Genomic DNA, 15,000 nt, shown 5'->3' with positions numbered 1-15,000 from the left:
ATCAGCCAGGAGGAGCTCTTATATATATATATATATATATATATATATATATATATATATAAAGATATATATATATAAGCGTAATCCATATATATATATCTGACCACATCAATCTCAGTGTAGAACAGCATAATCGTAGGAACTGCACTCTCAAACTCCCAGCCAAGAAAAGTCAAGAAAGCATTTTGAACATACACTGGATGGGTGAAAAATGTTTGCTTCCAAGTTTTGCGGATGGCTTGTTTTTACTTTAAACCCTTAAAGAACTCATTATTTTTATCCTAGCCTACGCTGCCACGATCCGATTCCTCTTTGGAGGGATTCTTCTTCTGGTGCACCCACCACTAACAAAATATAATAGTTCCATTCAGTCTAGCTCTATATACACACGTCATGCAGCTGTTCTGATTAAACGCATGCAAACAACAGACTTTATTAGATCACATCCCATGTAAACAGGTGCCCTGAGATCTAGACAGAATCATTTTAAACAGAATCACAAAAAAGTGTGCACATAAACCCGACTCATAAAAAACATTTTTTTATATTCCTGGAACCATTAGATAACAGTTTGATTTGTGACATTATCATGGTAAAACTACCCATCCACATGGTTAGAAATGTTGGGCTATTGAGATGTTCATCAGCTGTTTAGGAGATGCTAGGACCAGTGTGCTTAACACCAGCAGCCGAGTGTTCAGGCTACTGAGGCCACTCATTCTGTCTGTCCCAGCTCAGCTCAACAGCATCATCAGGTTGCTGGAACTTCTCGTCTGGTTTTATTTATACCACACACATTACGTTTATGTCAGACTGTGTGTGGGGTGAAGGGGGCTGGGACCTTCATGGGTCCAGTCAGACTGTGTGTGGGGTGAAGGGAGGCTGGGACCTTCATGGGTCCAGTCAGACTGTGTGTGGGGTGAAGGGGGCTGGGACCTTCATGGGTCCAGTCAGACTGTGTGTGGGGTGAAGGGAGGCTGGGACCTTCATGGCCTCCTCCAGAGCAGGCAGGGCTTCATCTAGATCTCTCCGAGCATTATCAGTCATCTCCTTACACTTGGTCTCCTCTGCTGCGATCTTCTCACTGTGAGTGCTCACAGCCTGCACACACACACACACACACACACACACACACACACACACACACACACACACACACACACACACACACACACACACACACACACACACACACACACACACACACACACCAAACACATGAACACAGTTCTATAGTTAGTCCTTGTGTGCTCATCAGTACTGTCTCCATCAGACTGCTCTGGGAACAATGTTACCAAACAAGAATACAAACACAGCCCTGCGAACTGTGTTTCCTCCGTACACACGCGCACACACAACATCTCTCTGGCGCTCACCTCCTGCTGTTCATCTGTCTCTCTCTTCTGCTTTATGATGATGGCCAGGTAGTCCGCGCACTGCTTCTCGAATTCTGCCACTTTCTTCCTGGCGTCTTCCAGTTCCACAGACATGGCTTCCAGTTTACTGCACGTATCGTCAATCTTGAACAAGCCATTCCTCAGCTTAGACACCTGCTCACCAAGCTCCCCGCGCTTCTCAGCCAACAACCTTGATAGATAGATAGATAGATAGATAGATAGATAGATAGATAGATAGAGAAGATGGGACATGGTGGGTCATGGTGTTGAGTTGCTGTCAAGTGTACAGTATGATATGAGAGAGCGTGAGATATGAACAGATACAGTGAGGGAGTGAGAGACACAGACACAGCTGGACTGTAAGAGGTACGTTTTATATCCAGACAGCAGCTCCAGGTAGTTTGTGGGCGTGGCATAGGTGTGCCTGTTCAGTTCCAGCCTCATCATCTGGGAGAACTGGACCACTGACTGGTGCATCGTCACACACATACTGGCCATTTTAGTCTGGATCTGCAGGTCCGGAAAAAAAAAAAAAAAAAAAAACACAATTTGTTAAGTCATTACCCCTTACATGGGTCCTTTCTTCTTAATTTCAACTTTGACCACTTGCCTATTGACCACGGGTCATTATTAATTGTGATTATTAAGAAAATATATTGTATATCCTATGTAGTTATTGTAGCTTCTGAATTTGGTTCAAACCAAAGCATAAACAAAACTCATGCTAGACATAAACTCTGCCAGGGAAGTGAAGAGAAAAAGTGAAGAATTTCTGCTAAAACACATTATGAGTTTCAGGTCATCTGCACTGTTTGTATTCTTTATTTTGTAAAATGACTTAACTGACGCTAAGAGCCCAGAGCAGAGTTGGAGAGTGTGGGCCAGAATGAAAGCAGCATAGTCTCCAGTAAGAAGAAAGGGAGTGTTTACAGGACGCTGTGCATTAGACAGCCACACCACATTAGATCCAGACTACAGCAGCAAACCAGTTAACCTCAGAGGAAGCCAAAGGCACTCAGACTGAACGCAGATGGTGAGTGTTTTAGTGACACTATCAAACAGCTTATATGTCTGTGACTGTGCAGTTGTGTGTGTGTATGTGTGTGTGTGTGTGTGTGTGTGTGTGTGTGTGTGTGTGTGCATTTCTCACTCCTTCCACATTCCCCAGAGTGAGTCCATCGAGGTATCTCTCAGCCACTTCTAGCAGAGCCTCCTGAGGCCATTCAGAGAACCAGTCTAAAGTAGTGCAGTTCACCAGTGCTGGGTACTGTCGAATACGATTCCTGCACACATACATACGCATGTAAATGCAGAGTAAAGTGGTAGAATGCAAACTATGTTTGCAGTCAGGCACAATGTAAAATACTGCTATCAGACCTCCTTTGAATGTTATGCTGCTGTCGGTAAGGTGGGTTGTTAATTTATTACCCATCCATTTCCTTCCATAAACACACCGCAGAAGCACTATCACACGCACGCACGCACGCACGCACGCACGCACGCACGCACGCACGCACGCACGCACGCACGCACACACACACACACACACACACACACACACACACACACACACACACACACACACACACACACACACACACACACACACACAATGTGCCCATAACAGTACTGCTCCGCTCGCAGGTCCTCAAGTAGGTGCATGCTGATTTGTCAGGGACGATTATGCTACCCTCTGGGCCAATCGTCACCATTAAAGCGCTACCATGGCAATAAATCCACCAATTACACGTGAGGCCAAAGAGAGTAAGGCCACAGCTTGATTCAGATGCTGTCATTTTTAATTAGGTATGGCCTCGGGGTCACCTGACATGCCACTTTGTTCCACTGACAAGGGATGCAAATGGCTGATTAGAGAACCATTTGTAGGCATATTTTTATGCTACTCAAACTATCAGACGCATAATCAGAGCGGGCGAGTGAAGGAGAAAGAACACGAACAAGAAACAGAATGTGAGAGAAAGAGAGGGACATAATGGGAGAGAATTTTTGATGAAGTTAAAACCCTAAGTGAAGTGACCAGAAAAGTGGGGTCATGGTGAGGGCACTTACAGCACTCATCCTGACTACTGATGCACACGGCAGGGTGACAGGTGAGGGAGCTGATTAGTGTGTGACTCACTACACCACACTGCCTTCACTTTGTGAGGCTACTCCTATGCTCACAGAAAATGAACCTCAGTGCACTCCAGTGAGTGAGCATTTGTGCCCAGAAACCGAAAAAGTGAAATAATTAGGTCGCCAAAAGGCTTTCTGTGGATCCTCTCTGAACTTCATTGAAAGAACCAGGGCCGTGAATGAAATCTAAGAAAACGCATGACTCATATCGTCATCACAGGTGAACTCGGTGCTGTGTTAAGACAATAGGTGGCGTGCTACTTAGCACATGCTGGTGAGATTTGGCACGGTTCCTGTAAGCATTCTCCTCAAGTGGCAGTACTTGGTTAGAGCGATGACAGCATTAGGTTCGGGTCACTTCTTTCCAAGGTGGCCGACTGAAGGTTGAGCCGTAGACGAAGTCAGGTACCTGAAGGGGTCTCCTACGGGGCTCATGCAGAGCACCACGTGGAGGTTCTGTCTCACGCGCTCTATCAGGTAGTGAAACATGGAGTCAGAAGTTTCCGGAACGTTGTCCTTCCTGGCCGAGTCAGACAGAGCCCTCTGGACCTGCCCCGGGGGGGAAGAACGCAATAGTGGCATTAATGATCGCGCACGCACACTCGTGCACTCGTGCGGATCGTGAGCTGGAGACGGACCTCCTCAAACTCGTCCGGCTTGTAGAGGTTGGGCACTTCTCCAGAGCTGAGGATGTTGTTGATGTCCTCTAAGAAGGACTCGTCCACGATCTGAGTGTCGTTGAAGAGGAAAACAGTGGGCTGGTTGTCCACTCCTGTCAGCCTATACAGCTTCTTAATGTCTGCATGAGGAAAACCAATTAGACAGCTGCCGTTAAAAATGAACACCGCACGACCTTCATTAGCCAGCTAACCTCTGTATAAAGTTGCTTCCGTATGCTGAACCTCATCTGATTTTAAAGGTCAGGAATACTTCACCAGTAAAATTAGCAGAAACATACTTGAAATGAGCTAGAACATACCTTGAGCTATTTTAGCGTACAGATAAAGGTCCTTAAGACCTAGTTCAAGCACACACGCAGGAAACAGAGAACTGTTTTGTTGATTTGCATGTGGTAGACGGGAGGTGGAACTGTCCTGGCCCAAGCCGGGCGTGCTCCGAGAGCTTACCCTCTCTAAACTCCTGCATGCGGTACCGCTTGGTGACCTCCACCTGGAAGAGCAGGTAGGCGCAGATGTAGGTGGCCAGTCGGGCCAGACTTTGCCTCCCAGAGCCTCCGATGCCCACCATGAGCACATTACCCCTCGGCTGACTGATTACGCGGACCACCCGTGTCACTGCGGAAACACGCACACTGGCGCACTCACACAATACGCCGAACCTGCTAACACAACTACCACGAAAACACAATAACTCATTAACATACGTGCTGGCTCGACATGTCGCCGTGACTAATTCCGTAATCATTCAGCGCTGCGTAGTGGTGTGTCATTAGGTTATGTGCATGTGATCTGGTTAATTGCAGGCACTGAACTGGGCATGTGATGTGTCTAATGTTATATTATGGTGGCTGATACGCAGCCTAATTCAATGGCGTGCTGTGTTTGATGTGTTCAGTTTGTACCCAGACTTGAGCGACACTAAGACTGATTACACACTGTGTTGTGGGACTGAATGCATAATTGCTTGCTTTCCTATGGGGTTTGTAATGTAATTGCATTCTCTATAATGGGAACGAGGAGAGTAATCATTCATAGTTATAAGAGATCTCCAAACTCATTTTGCACTGGATTGTGAAAGTTGTGTAGTTTGCCTCCACAGACTTGTCGTTGTAGTTGAACAGAACTGGAGTATTTGGGCTGTTGTTTGTAGCCAGTTCAACAGTTCTACTGTAATTGCCACGATCGTCCTTATTCAGAGGGGCACAGTTTAAAAATGCATTTGTTATAATGCACTTGATCATACTGCAGGAGCTGCAGTGTAGATTCACGGTGGGCTGTGGAATATTTGTGCTACTGTGGAATGGCAGACGGGAGCTGTAGTGCAGCCGTGAGCTGACCATGTTCAACAGCGTCGCTGAAGATCACCAGGTTCATGGGGACCACTCCAGGTGTGAGGTTGTAGTCCTGCAGCTGAGACTCCATGAAGCCCTTCAGAGCTTTAAAGTCCAGCAGGTCCTCATACACACGAGACTCCCTCAGGAAATCGCCTACAAACACACACGACACAGCCTCAACCACACTTAGCCGTGACAATATGATTCTGCACATACACAGAAATCATCCTGTTTATTCTGTGGGCTTTATAAAACAGTAACATCCATGTACACTTAAGAGATAAAGACAAGATGAAGCGTGCGTTCAGGCATCACCAGCTCTACAGTGCTGAGGGGTGTGTACCAAATATAGGAGGCTGTTTGTTAGGACAGATGCTGTGGTATGTGAGATCAAAAAGAGATCCTAGTTTCTCCGCCAGCAGAGCCACAAACGCCTCCTTATCGGTCTGGTCCACCAGTCGGTCTGAAAAAACCCTGTATACATACACACAAACGCACACACAATTAGACAGTCAGTCATTCAGACAGACAGACAGACAGACACACAGACATAGATAGATAGATAGATAGATAGATAGATAGATAGATAGATAGATAGATAGATAAAGAGGTGTGTGTATGCACAAGTGTTCACTTCACCTGAAACATTCGTGTATCCATAGGCGAGTGATGCTGTTTTTTGTGTCATGGAAGTCCTTGTGACACAGCAGGAGACCCTGAAACACCTACAGAGAGTGAGAGAAAACACAGCAAAGGGTTACAGGGGAAGAGCAACCACAACCACAACTACAGTTCAGAAGACAGTTCAGAAGACTGATCCAGAGTGGACCCAGTGTGGACCCAGCAGATCCAGAGTGGACCCAGAGTGGACCCAGAGCTGATCCAGAGTGGACCCAGCAGATCCAGAGTGGACCCAGAGCTGATCCAGAGTGGACCCAGAGTGGACCCAGCAGATCCAGAGTGGACCCAGAGCTGATCCAGAGTGGACCCAGAGCGGACCCAGAGTGGACCCAGTGTGAACCCAGAGCTGACCCAGAGTGGACTCAGAGTGGACCCAGAGCTGATCCAGAGTGGACCCAGAGCTGATCCAGAGTGGACCCAGAGTGGACCCAGCAGATCCAGAGTGGACCCAGAGTGGACCCAGAGCTGATCCAGAGTGGACCCAGCAGATCCAGAGTGGACCCAGAGCTGATCCAGAGTGGACCCAGAGTGGACCCAGCAGATCCAGAGTGGACCCAGAGCTGATCCAGAGTGGACCCAGAGTGGACCCAGCAGATCCAGAGTGGACCCAGTGTGGACCCAGAGTGGACCCAGAGCTGATCCAGAGTGGACCCAGAGTGAACCCAGAGCTGATCCAGAGCTGATCCAGAGCGGACCCAGAGTGGACCCGGAGTGGACCCAGTGTGGACCCGGAGTGGACATAAAGAGGTGTCAGCAGCAGGACCAGACTCCCACAGCAAGGGCAGCTCGGCTGTGGTTTCTGAAATTCTGAAATCTTCAAGTTGCTATTGTAGCTGCATGAAATAATGAAGTGTTTGTGTAAGTGCGGTGTTTGTGAATGTCACCTTGGAGATGTCTCTGAGGTTGAAGAGGTAGTGTATCTTGGCAGGAGTGGGTAGGAAGCGGCGGCTGATGGCGTAGTACAGCTCTAGTGTGGCCTGAGTCACAACACTTCCAATGGGCTTTACCGCCTCCTCAAACTCCTGCAGCTTCTGGTTTATCATTGTGCCATAGATACGCTTGATCTGAGACTCCTACACACACACACACACACACACACACACGCACACACACACACACACGCACACACAGAAAGACAAAGCATGTAAAAATTGATTAAATAAAATAGTGAAGGTCATCAGAGAAACGCAAACAAAAGTGAGAATAAGAAGAAAGGGGAGGTACAGAAGGGGATTGGGCAGGGTGCACACGTGAGAATGAGAAGGATGGGGAGGTACAGAAGGGGATTGGGCAGGGTGCACACGTGAGAATGAGAAGGATGGGGAGGTACAGAAGGGGATTGGGCAGGGTGCACACGTGAGAATGAGAAGGATGGGGAGGTACAGAAGGGGATTGGGCAGGGTGCACACGTGAGAATGAGAAGGAAGGGGAGGTACAGGAGGGGATTGGGCAGGGTGCACACGTGAGAATAAGAAGGAAGGGGAGGTACAGAAGGGGATTGGGCAGGGTGCACACGTGAGAATGAGAAGGAAGGGGAGGTACAGGAGGGGATTGGGCAGGGTGCACACGTGAGAATGAGAAGGAAGGGGAGGTACAGAAGGGGATTGGGCAGGGTGCACACGTGAGAATGAGAAGGATGGGGAGGTACAGAAGGGGATTGGGCAGGGTGCACACGTGAGAATGAGAAGGATGGGGAGGTACAGAAGGGGATTGGGCAGGGTGCACACGTGAGAATGAGAAGGATGGGGAGGTACAGAAGGGGATTGGGCAGGGTGCACACGTGAGAATGAGAAGGATGGGGAGGTACAGAAGGGGATTGGGCAGGGTGCACACGTGAGAATGAGAAGGAAGGGGAGGTACAGGAGGGGATTGGGCAGGGTGCACACGTGAGAATAAGAAGGAAGGGGAGGTACAGAAGGGGATTGGGCAGGGTGCACACGTGAGAATGAGAAGGAAGGGGAGGTACAGGAGGGGATTGGGCAGGGTGCACACGTGAGAATGAGAAGGAAGGGGAGGTACAGAAGGGGATTGGGCAGGGTGCACACGTGAGAATGAGAAGGATGGGGAGGTACAGAAGGGGATTGGGCAGGGTGCACACGTGAGAATGAGAAGGATGGGGAGGTACAGAAGGGGATTGGGCAGGGTGCACACGTGAGAATGAGAAGGATGGGGAGGTACAGAAGGGGATTGGGCAGGGTGCACACGTGAGAATGAGAAGGATGGGGAGGTACAGAAGGGGATTGGGCAGGGTGCACACGTGAGAATGAGAAGGATGGGGAGGTACAGAAGGGGATTGGGCAGGGTGCACACGTGAGAATGAGAAGGAAGGGGAGGTACAGAAGGGGATTGGGCAGGGTGCACACGTGAGAATGAGAAGGATGGGGAGGTACAGAAGGGGATTGGGCAGGGTGCACACGTGAGAATGAGAAGGAAGGGGAGGTACAGGAGGGGATTGGGCAGGGTGCACACGTGAGAATAAGAAGGAAGGGGAGGTACAGAAGGGGATTGGGCAGGGTGCACACGTGAGAATGAGAAGGAAGGGGAGGTACAGGAGGGGATTGGGCAGGGTGCACACGTGAGAATGAGAAGGAAGGGGAGGTACAGAAGGGGATTGGGCAGGGTGCACACGTGAGAATGAGAAGGAAGGGGAGGTACAGAAGGGGATTGGGCAGGGTGCACACGTGAGAATGAGAAGGAAGGGGAGGTACAGAAGGGGATTGGGCAGGGTGCACACGTGAGAATGAGAAGGAAGGGGAGGTACAGAAGGGGATTGGGCAGGGTGCACACGTGAGAATGGGAAGGAAGGGGAGGTACAGAAGGGGACTGGGCAGGGTGCACACGTGAGAATAAGAAGGAAGGGGAGGTACAGAAGGGGACTGGGCAGGGTGCACACGTGAGAATAAGAAGGATGGGGAGGTACAGAAGGGGACTGGGCAGGGTGCACACGTGAGAATAAGAAGGAAGGGGAGGTACAGAAGGGGACTGGGCAGGGTGCACACGTGAGAATAAGAAGGATGGGGAGGTACAGAAGGGGACTGGGCAGGGTGCACACGTGAGAATAAGAAGGAAGGGGAGGTACAGAAGGGGATTGGGCAGGGTGCACACGTGAGAATGGGAAGGATGGGGAGGTACAGAAGGGGATTGGGCAGGGTGCACACGTGAGAATGGGAAGGAAGGGGAGGTACAGAAGGGGACTGGGCAGGGTGCACACGTGAGATGACTGAGCAATACAGATGAGCAATTTAAAAATAAATCCTAAGAATGGATTGGAGAGATAAAGTAAAAGATATGAGAGGGAGGTGGTACAGAAACCAGGTTAGCTGATAATGACATAACAGGGCAGGGTAGGTCAGAGGGATAAACTGGAGAAGATTAGATGGAAAAATCATGTTAAACAGGAATGCTTGTGGAATGGAAGAGCTGAGGGAGGACTCCGAGTGCTGGGGGGAAATCAGAGCGGAGCGGCAATCAGTCGGTCGGGAGGCATTTTCGCGCATTCTGCCAAATCAGAGCGTCTCCAGTGTTGCTGCTCTTATCATTATCATCATCTCCATTGTAATTCTCCCAGAGCAAGAGACATGGAGAATAACAATGAGAAGAAAGCCATATCAGCGACGGAGCTGCTGAAGCTAACGCTCATGTTCCCTTACAGCACACATTACACATGTTAATATGCTTTATGTTAGCGTTAGACATAAACACGCAGTCTTCCCAATGGTCGGGAACAGAGGGACGAGCGCCTCGTAGTTTTAAACGAGGGCAGAGTAGCACGATGATGTGGAGTGGATCCTGATTGGCTGATGGAGTAGCACGATGATGTGGAGTGGATCCTGATTGGCTGATGGTTCAGGGCCCCGGTGTGGAGCTGCACGCCGACACTCACTCACCGCAGGGAAGTTCATGTTGATGAGGTTAAAGCGGCTCTGCAGTCGTCCTGAGATGTGACTCCTCCCTCCACCAGGAGGCCCCATGGCAGCGAGAAGGAACATGTCCTAAAAGAACCAGGCAGTAGAGGGCACAGCAGGTCAGCAGGTGTTCTTCAGAAGAACAACCCCAACATCAGTGCACAGAGGATCCCAGCAACTAGACAACCCTCTTGTGTTCTGTCTTCTCTGCACACACACACACACACACACACACACACACACACACACGGATGTAGGCACTTTCCCACTGCCTCTTACCTTGACACACTTGACGGTTTGTTTCTTCCTGTCGTACCAGAAGCCGTAGTTGATCCAGTGTCGCAGCAGCTCCAGAGGGGGTTGGGACCCAAACTCGTCCACCGCCGGCATGCTCAGGTCATCCAGGAAGACCAGCATCTTCTTGCCGCCCAGGGGCACATACTGGCCTTTGGTGCGCTTCTCCACCCGAGACTCCATAAAGGCCTGCACGCTGCTGGAGGTGGTCTGAACAGAGGGAGGGAGGCTCTTCAGTGTCCAGTCACAGGAAAATGGGAATAGCAAAGAAAGAAGCAAACAAAAAGAAGAAGCAAACCCAGGTTGCCAAAAGAACGAGATTAAAAAGAGCAGGAGAGGATGAGGAGCAGGAGAGGAAGGGCACGTCGGAGCACAGAGCTTTAAAATGGCGCTAAATGCTGTCGGGTTCAGCAGTGATGGCGGGGCTGACAGCAGGCAGGGCACAGGAAGCGCGCTTCATTACGGCCGGCCCGAACACAACAGCTGACTCAGCTAATTGCGGGCCCTGGAGCGCAGGATAGTAATAGCACACCGGGGATGGAACCCAATTTGACATACGCTATTATTCTAAACTGCAGGCCCTGCTCGGAGGCAGGATGAATCAGGTCCTTGAGTCTGTAGGCAGGTGAGATTGAGAACGTGTTTGATGACTAATTGGAGACTATATGGGGCATCACAGGTCAGATTAATGACCAGAGTAATGACTAAACCTGAGTAAACAACACGTGAAATGGTTCTCTTTTCGAATCCATCAACTCCTGCCTGTCTTTAAACATGTGAACCTCAGACATGTGAACCTCAGCTGGACCGGCACAGTCAAGCTGAACTCTACAAGATGAGGAATATGCAAATATACATCACTCTCCCACTATGTCCATCCGTCATGGTTAAGTAAGAGTAACTAGCTTTATTATGACGTTCACGCAACACTAATGCATTCTCAATTACTCAATTAATTAATCATCTGGAGATGAATGACTGCTGAGCGAATGAATGAATGCGTATGTGTGTTAATTAGGAGCTGAAGGATGTCATATCGACTGGTACCTGAGACGACATGTTGATGGTGAGCATGGACCATTTGGCTGGATCCAGGCCCTGCAGGACACTCTGGGCCACTGACGTTTTCCCCGTGCCCACTGGACCTGTCAGCAAGACTGGGTACTGGCCACACACCAGAGCCTTCACCAAGAAATGATAGCGCACTGTGTCCACAGTAGGAACCATGATCTTATAGAACGGAGCGCTGCAGAGAGAAAGGAATGTGAGTAGAGAGAAAGACAGGAGGAGAGAGAGAGAGAGAGCTGAATTTCTGTCAGCTCTGCCTGGCTGTTTTTACTAAACCTCCTCTCCTGGGAGGCCTTTATTGCACATAGACAGCTGCAAAGAGAGGTTGGGTGATGGAGATGGGGAACAGAAAGAAGAGAGCCCAAAAATACTGTAGAAGGACAGACACAGAGAGGACGTGGACAAGTGAAACAGACAAGGCCCAAAGAGTCAAGAAGTTGAGAGAGGAGAGACAGGTGGAAGAAAGAGGGAGCTAGGAATGAGAGAAAGAGAGAGAGAGAGGGAGGGAGAGGGGGCCCTCTATGCTAAAATGGGTGTCTGACGAAGAAAGTGGACTGAAGTATGCACAGGGTAATGTATGTGACAAACTCCAAACCAAAAGACTGAACACTGAAAGATGTAATAAGACTGGACAGCAGACAAAGAGCATGTAGTGAAGACCCAGAGGACAGAGAGCAATGAAGGGGAAATGACAGCGAGACAGGAGACAAATGAGAAGACAGAGATGGAGATGGAGGTGGAGATAGAGGTGGAGATTGAGGTGGAGATGGAGGCAGAGGTGGAGGTAGAGAGAACAAGGGGTGAAGAGATAGCTGATCAGAACAGAGCAGAAGGCTGAGCCGGCTGGGCAGGTGCCAGTCAGAAGGCTCAGTTGGACCGTGCGGGCAGCAGGTGGTGGACACACACACACACACACACACACACACACACACACACACACACACACACACACACACACACACACACACACACACACACACACACACACACACACACACATACAGTGCCACTCACTTGGATGCATAGCGCCAGCCCTTGGGTAGTCTGTTCTCAAATGATGTCCATGTTTTGGTCTTAGGATCCACGTAGTACTCATAGATGGTGTCCTTGTTAGGGCAGTGATAAAATATATATTACAGAACTCTCTCAGTTAAAAATTAGTGAAGAGATTCTATATTCTCTTCATATAGTGAGGAGAATTATGTAAGTGTAGAAAAACATTTGTTTTGGGGTGATGGGGTGATTGTGTGTGTGTGTGTGTGTGTGTGTGTGTGTGTGTGTGTGTGTGTGTGTGTGTGTGTGTGTGTGTGTGTGTGTGTGTGTGTGTGAAGGTGACTGAAGTACAACCTTGTTAGGGAAGGTGCAGGTGCTCTCCATCTCTCGCAGGAAAATGTCGACCCTCTTACGGCTGTCTTCATCCACGGATGCGCACACGGACCAGATCAAGCTGAAGATAAACCAGAGCTCTACCATGTGGCCGTAGTTCTCGCTGTCTGCTGGGTTCACCTGCAGGGGGCGATGGAACATGCCCAGAAGCTCATTTTAATAACGCATCAGCACAGAAGATGATGGTGAGCTTCAGTGTTTGCATGTGCTGCAGTGACATCACAAGCTTGTGTTCACATTAGTTTACACTTTCCCATAAACTCAAACTCAAACTCAAACCAAACTCAAACCATAGACAAACTGCTTACAGAAAGGAACACATGGGAAAACAGTCCATAACTTTATCAACAACAAAGCCGAGATTATTCAGAGTGTACCACTAAGTTTGTTTGAGGTTTTAGATGGTTGGTGAGAGCAGGTGGTGAAGGTGTGTGTTCTGACCCCATTCTCAGGGTTGGCCAAAGTGTTGTAGAGTCTACAAAGGGAGATGACTCCATTTAGTTCAGTGATGGCTACCAGCTCCTTACAGTGAACCTTCCTAAAGCTTATAGTCTTCTCTATGTATTTGTCAAACAGGCGTTTCAGAAGATCTCCTTCCACCTATGGAGAGAGTGAAAGAGAGGGGGATGGAGAGAAAAAGAGAAATAGAGAGAGTTAACAAGAGAAAAACATCAAGAGAGCGAGCATATGTGGGTGCAGCATGGTCATCTACCCACCACACACGCACCCACAGGATAAACTAAAGCAGTAATGGTAGAGGCTGCGTGCTGTGTGGGACCTTCTGACGTGTGCCGAGCCAGGACTGAACGAAGGGCCTCCAGCCCAGGTCGGAGTAGTCGTTATACACCACCCCGCAGCGAGACACCGTGGCTGGGGACGCTTCAGCCAGATCTTCCACCTCAAACAACAAAGACACCTAAACACACACACACACACACACACACACACACACACACACACACACACACACACACACACACACACACACACACACACACACACACACACACACAGTCAACAACAAAGCTTGTATTCTGGCCAAATGATCTGAGAGTCTGAAAGGACGAATACAGTCCATAGGTGCAATGGCTTTTCTTTGAGTGACAGTGATATATATATATATAATATATCATAATGAATGTAGATAGTGATGACTCTAGCAGTGAGTGTATGGGTAATGGGTAAGTGGCACAGGCTGCTAGCACTACCTGTTCAGGCATAGAGATCCTCTCTCCGTTGATAAGCGTGAGGACTTTATTGTCATCCATGACTGAGTTCATGCTTTCAATCCACAAAGTATCCACCGGCCCATCAAACACAATCCACTTCTCATCCGGCTTCTCATCTGAGCTCAGCGACATGACAGAAGCAGGGATAGGCAGTTAGGAACAAAACACACACACTCACACTCACACACACTCACTTACTACAGCCTCTCAGTCTGTCGCTCCCTGTCGTGTTTCTCTTCCATTCCCAACACATATGGACGTGGAGGGTTTTGTAGCCAATGCTCTAACTGATCATTCATCTTTTTCTATCTCTTTATCTGACCACGTGCATATTTTTTTACTGAACCCACAAGAATAACCACAACAGCATAGTCAATCTGCCTTACGCACTCCCATACCCTCTCTCTGTCTTTCTTTTCTCTCTCTCTCTCTCTCTCTCTCTCTCTCTTTCTTTCTCTCTCACACACATGCCCACACACACCTACACACCCACGCACACCCACGCACACAAAGGCTTACGGGGTAAGCATGTAACATCAAACCTGTCACACACAGCAGAAGCAACTGTCATTTCTCCTCTGGGTGATCTTCCATCTCCACACGACGGGAGGGGAAATAAACAAACCCAGATAAATAGGAACAGATACCCAACATATGGAGCTAGAGCAATTCCTGATTACACCACTCAAACATAACGTTTCTCCACACCAAGACCCACACAACAACAAGACATGATCAAAGCCCTAAAATAAAGTCACCCAGGAAATATGCTCTGGCAAAATAAAGACTTTTGCATCAAAATACACAAAAAAAAAGAAAAAAGAAATAAAAAGCACTCAGGTAGATGAACAGGGCAGCTGACCACAAACCCCTGTGGGACTGACCACAAA

The 15,000-nt window shown here is 48.8% G+C and overlaps 1 protein-coding gene across 1 annotated transcript in view; it reads right to left on the bottom strand.

Annotated features, from left to right (window-relative positions):
• Positions 1-15,000, bottom strand: part of dnah2 (dynein, axonemal, heavy chain 2) — a 111,678-nt gene that overhangs the window by 23,913 nt on the left and 72,765 nt on the right. Inside the window, 19 exon segments of the mRNA XM_076987292.1 lie at positions 985-1,101; positions 1,377-1,587; positions 1,768-1,907; positions 2,548-2,680; positions 3,943-4,082; positions 4,172-4,332; positions 4,661-4,828; positions 5,551-5,700; positions 5,891-6,021; positions 6,187-6,272; positions 7,113-7,301; positions 10,116-10,220; positions 10,413-10,637; positions 11,475-11,673; positions 12,510-12,601; positions 12,843-13,001; positions 13,323-13,481; positions 13,660-13,797; positions 14,090-14,226. Coding sequence (XP_076843407.1) covers positions 985-1,101; positions 1,377-1,587; positions 1,768-1,907; positions 2,548-2,680; positions 3,943-4,082; positions 4,172-4,332; positions 4,661-4,828; positions 5,551-5,700; positions 5,891-6,021; positions 6,187-6,272; positions 7,113-7,301; positions 10,116-10,220; positions 10,413-10,637; positions 11,475-11,673; positions 12,510-12,601; positions 12,843-13,001; positions 13,323-13,481; positions 13,660-13,797; positions 14,090-14,226 — 2,840 coding nt within the window.

Source organism: Brachyhypopomus gauderio, unplaced genomic scaffold (genome assembly GCF_052324685.1).
Source record: "Brachyhypopomus gauderio isolate BG-103 unplaced genomic scaffold, BGAUD_0.2 sc52, whole genome shotgun sequence".
In the NCBI taxonomy this organism is placed as follows: domain Eukaryota; kingdom Metazoa; phylum Chordata; class Actinopteri; order Gymnotiformes; family Hypopomidae; genus Brachyhypopomus; species Brachyhypopomus gauderio.
This window is presented reverse-complemented; position numbering and strand designations above follow the sequence as displayed.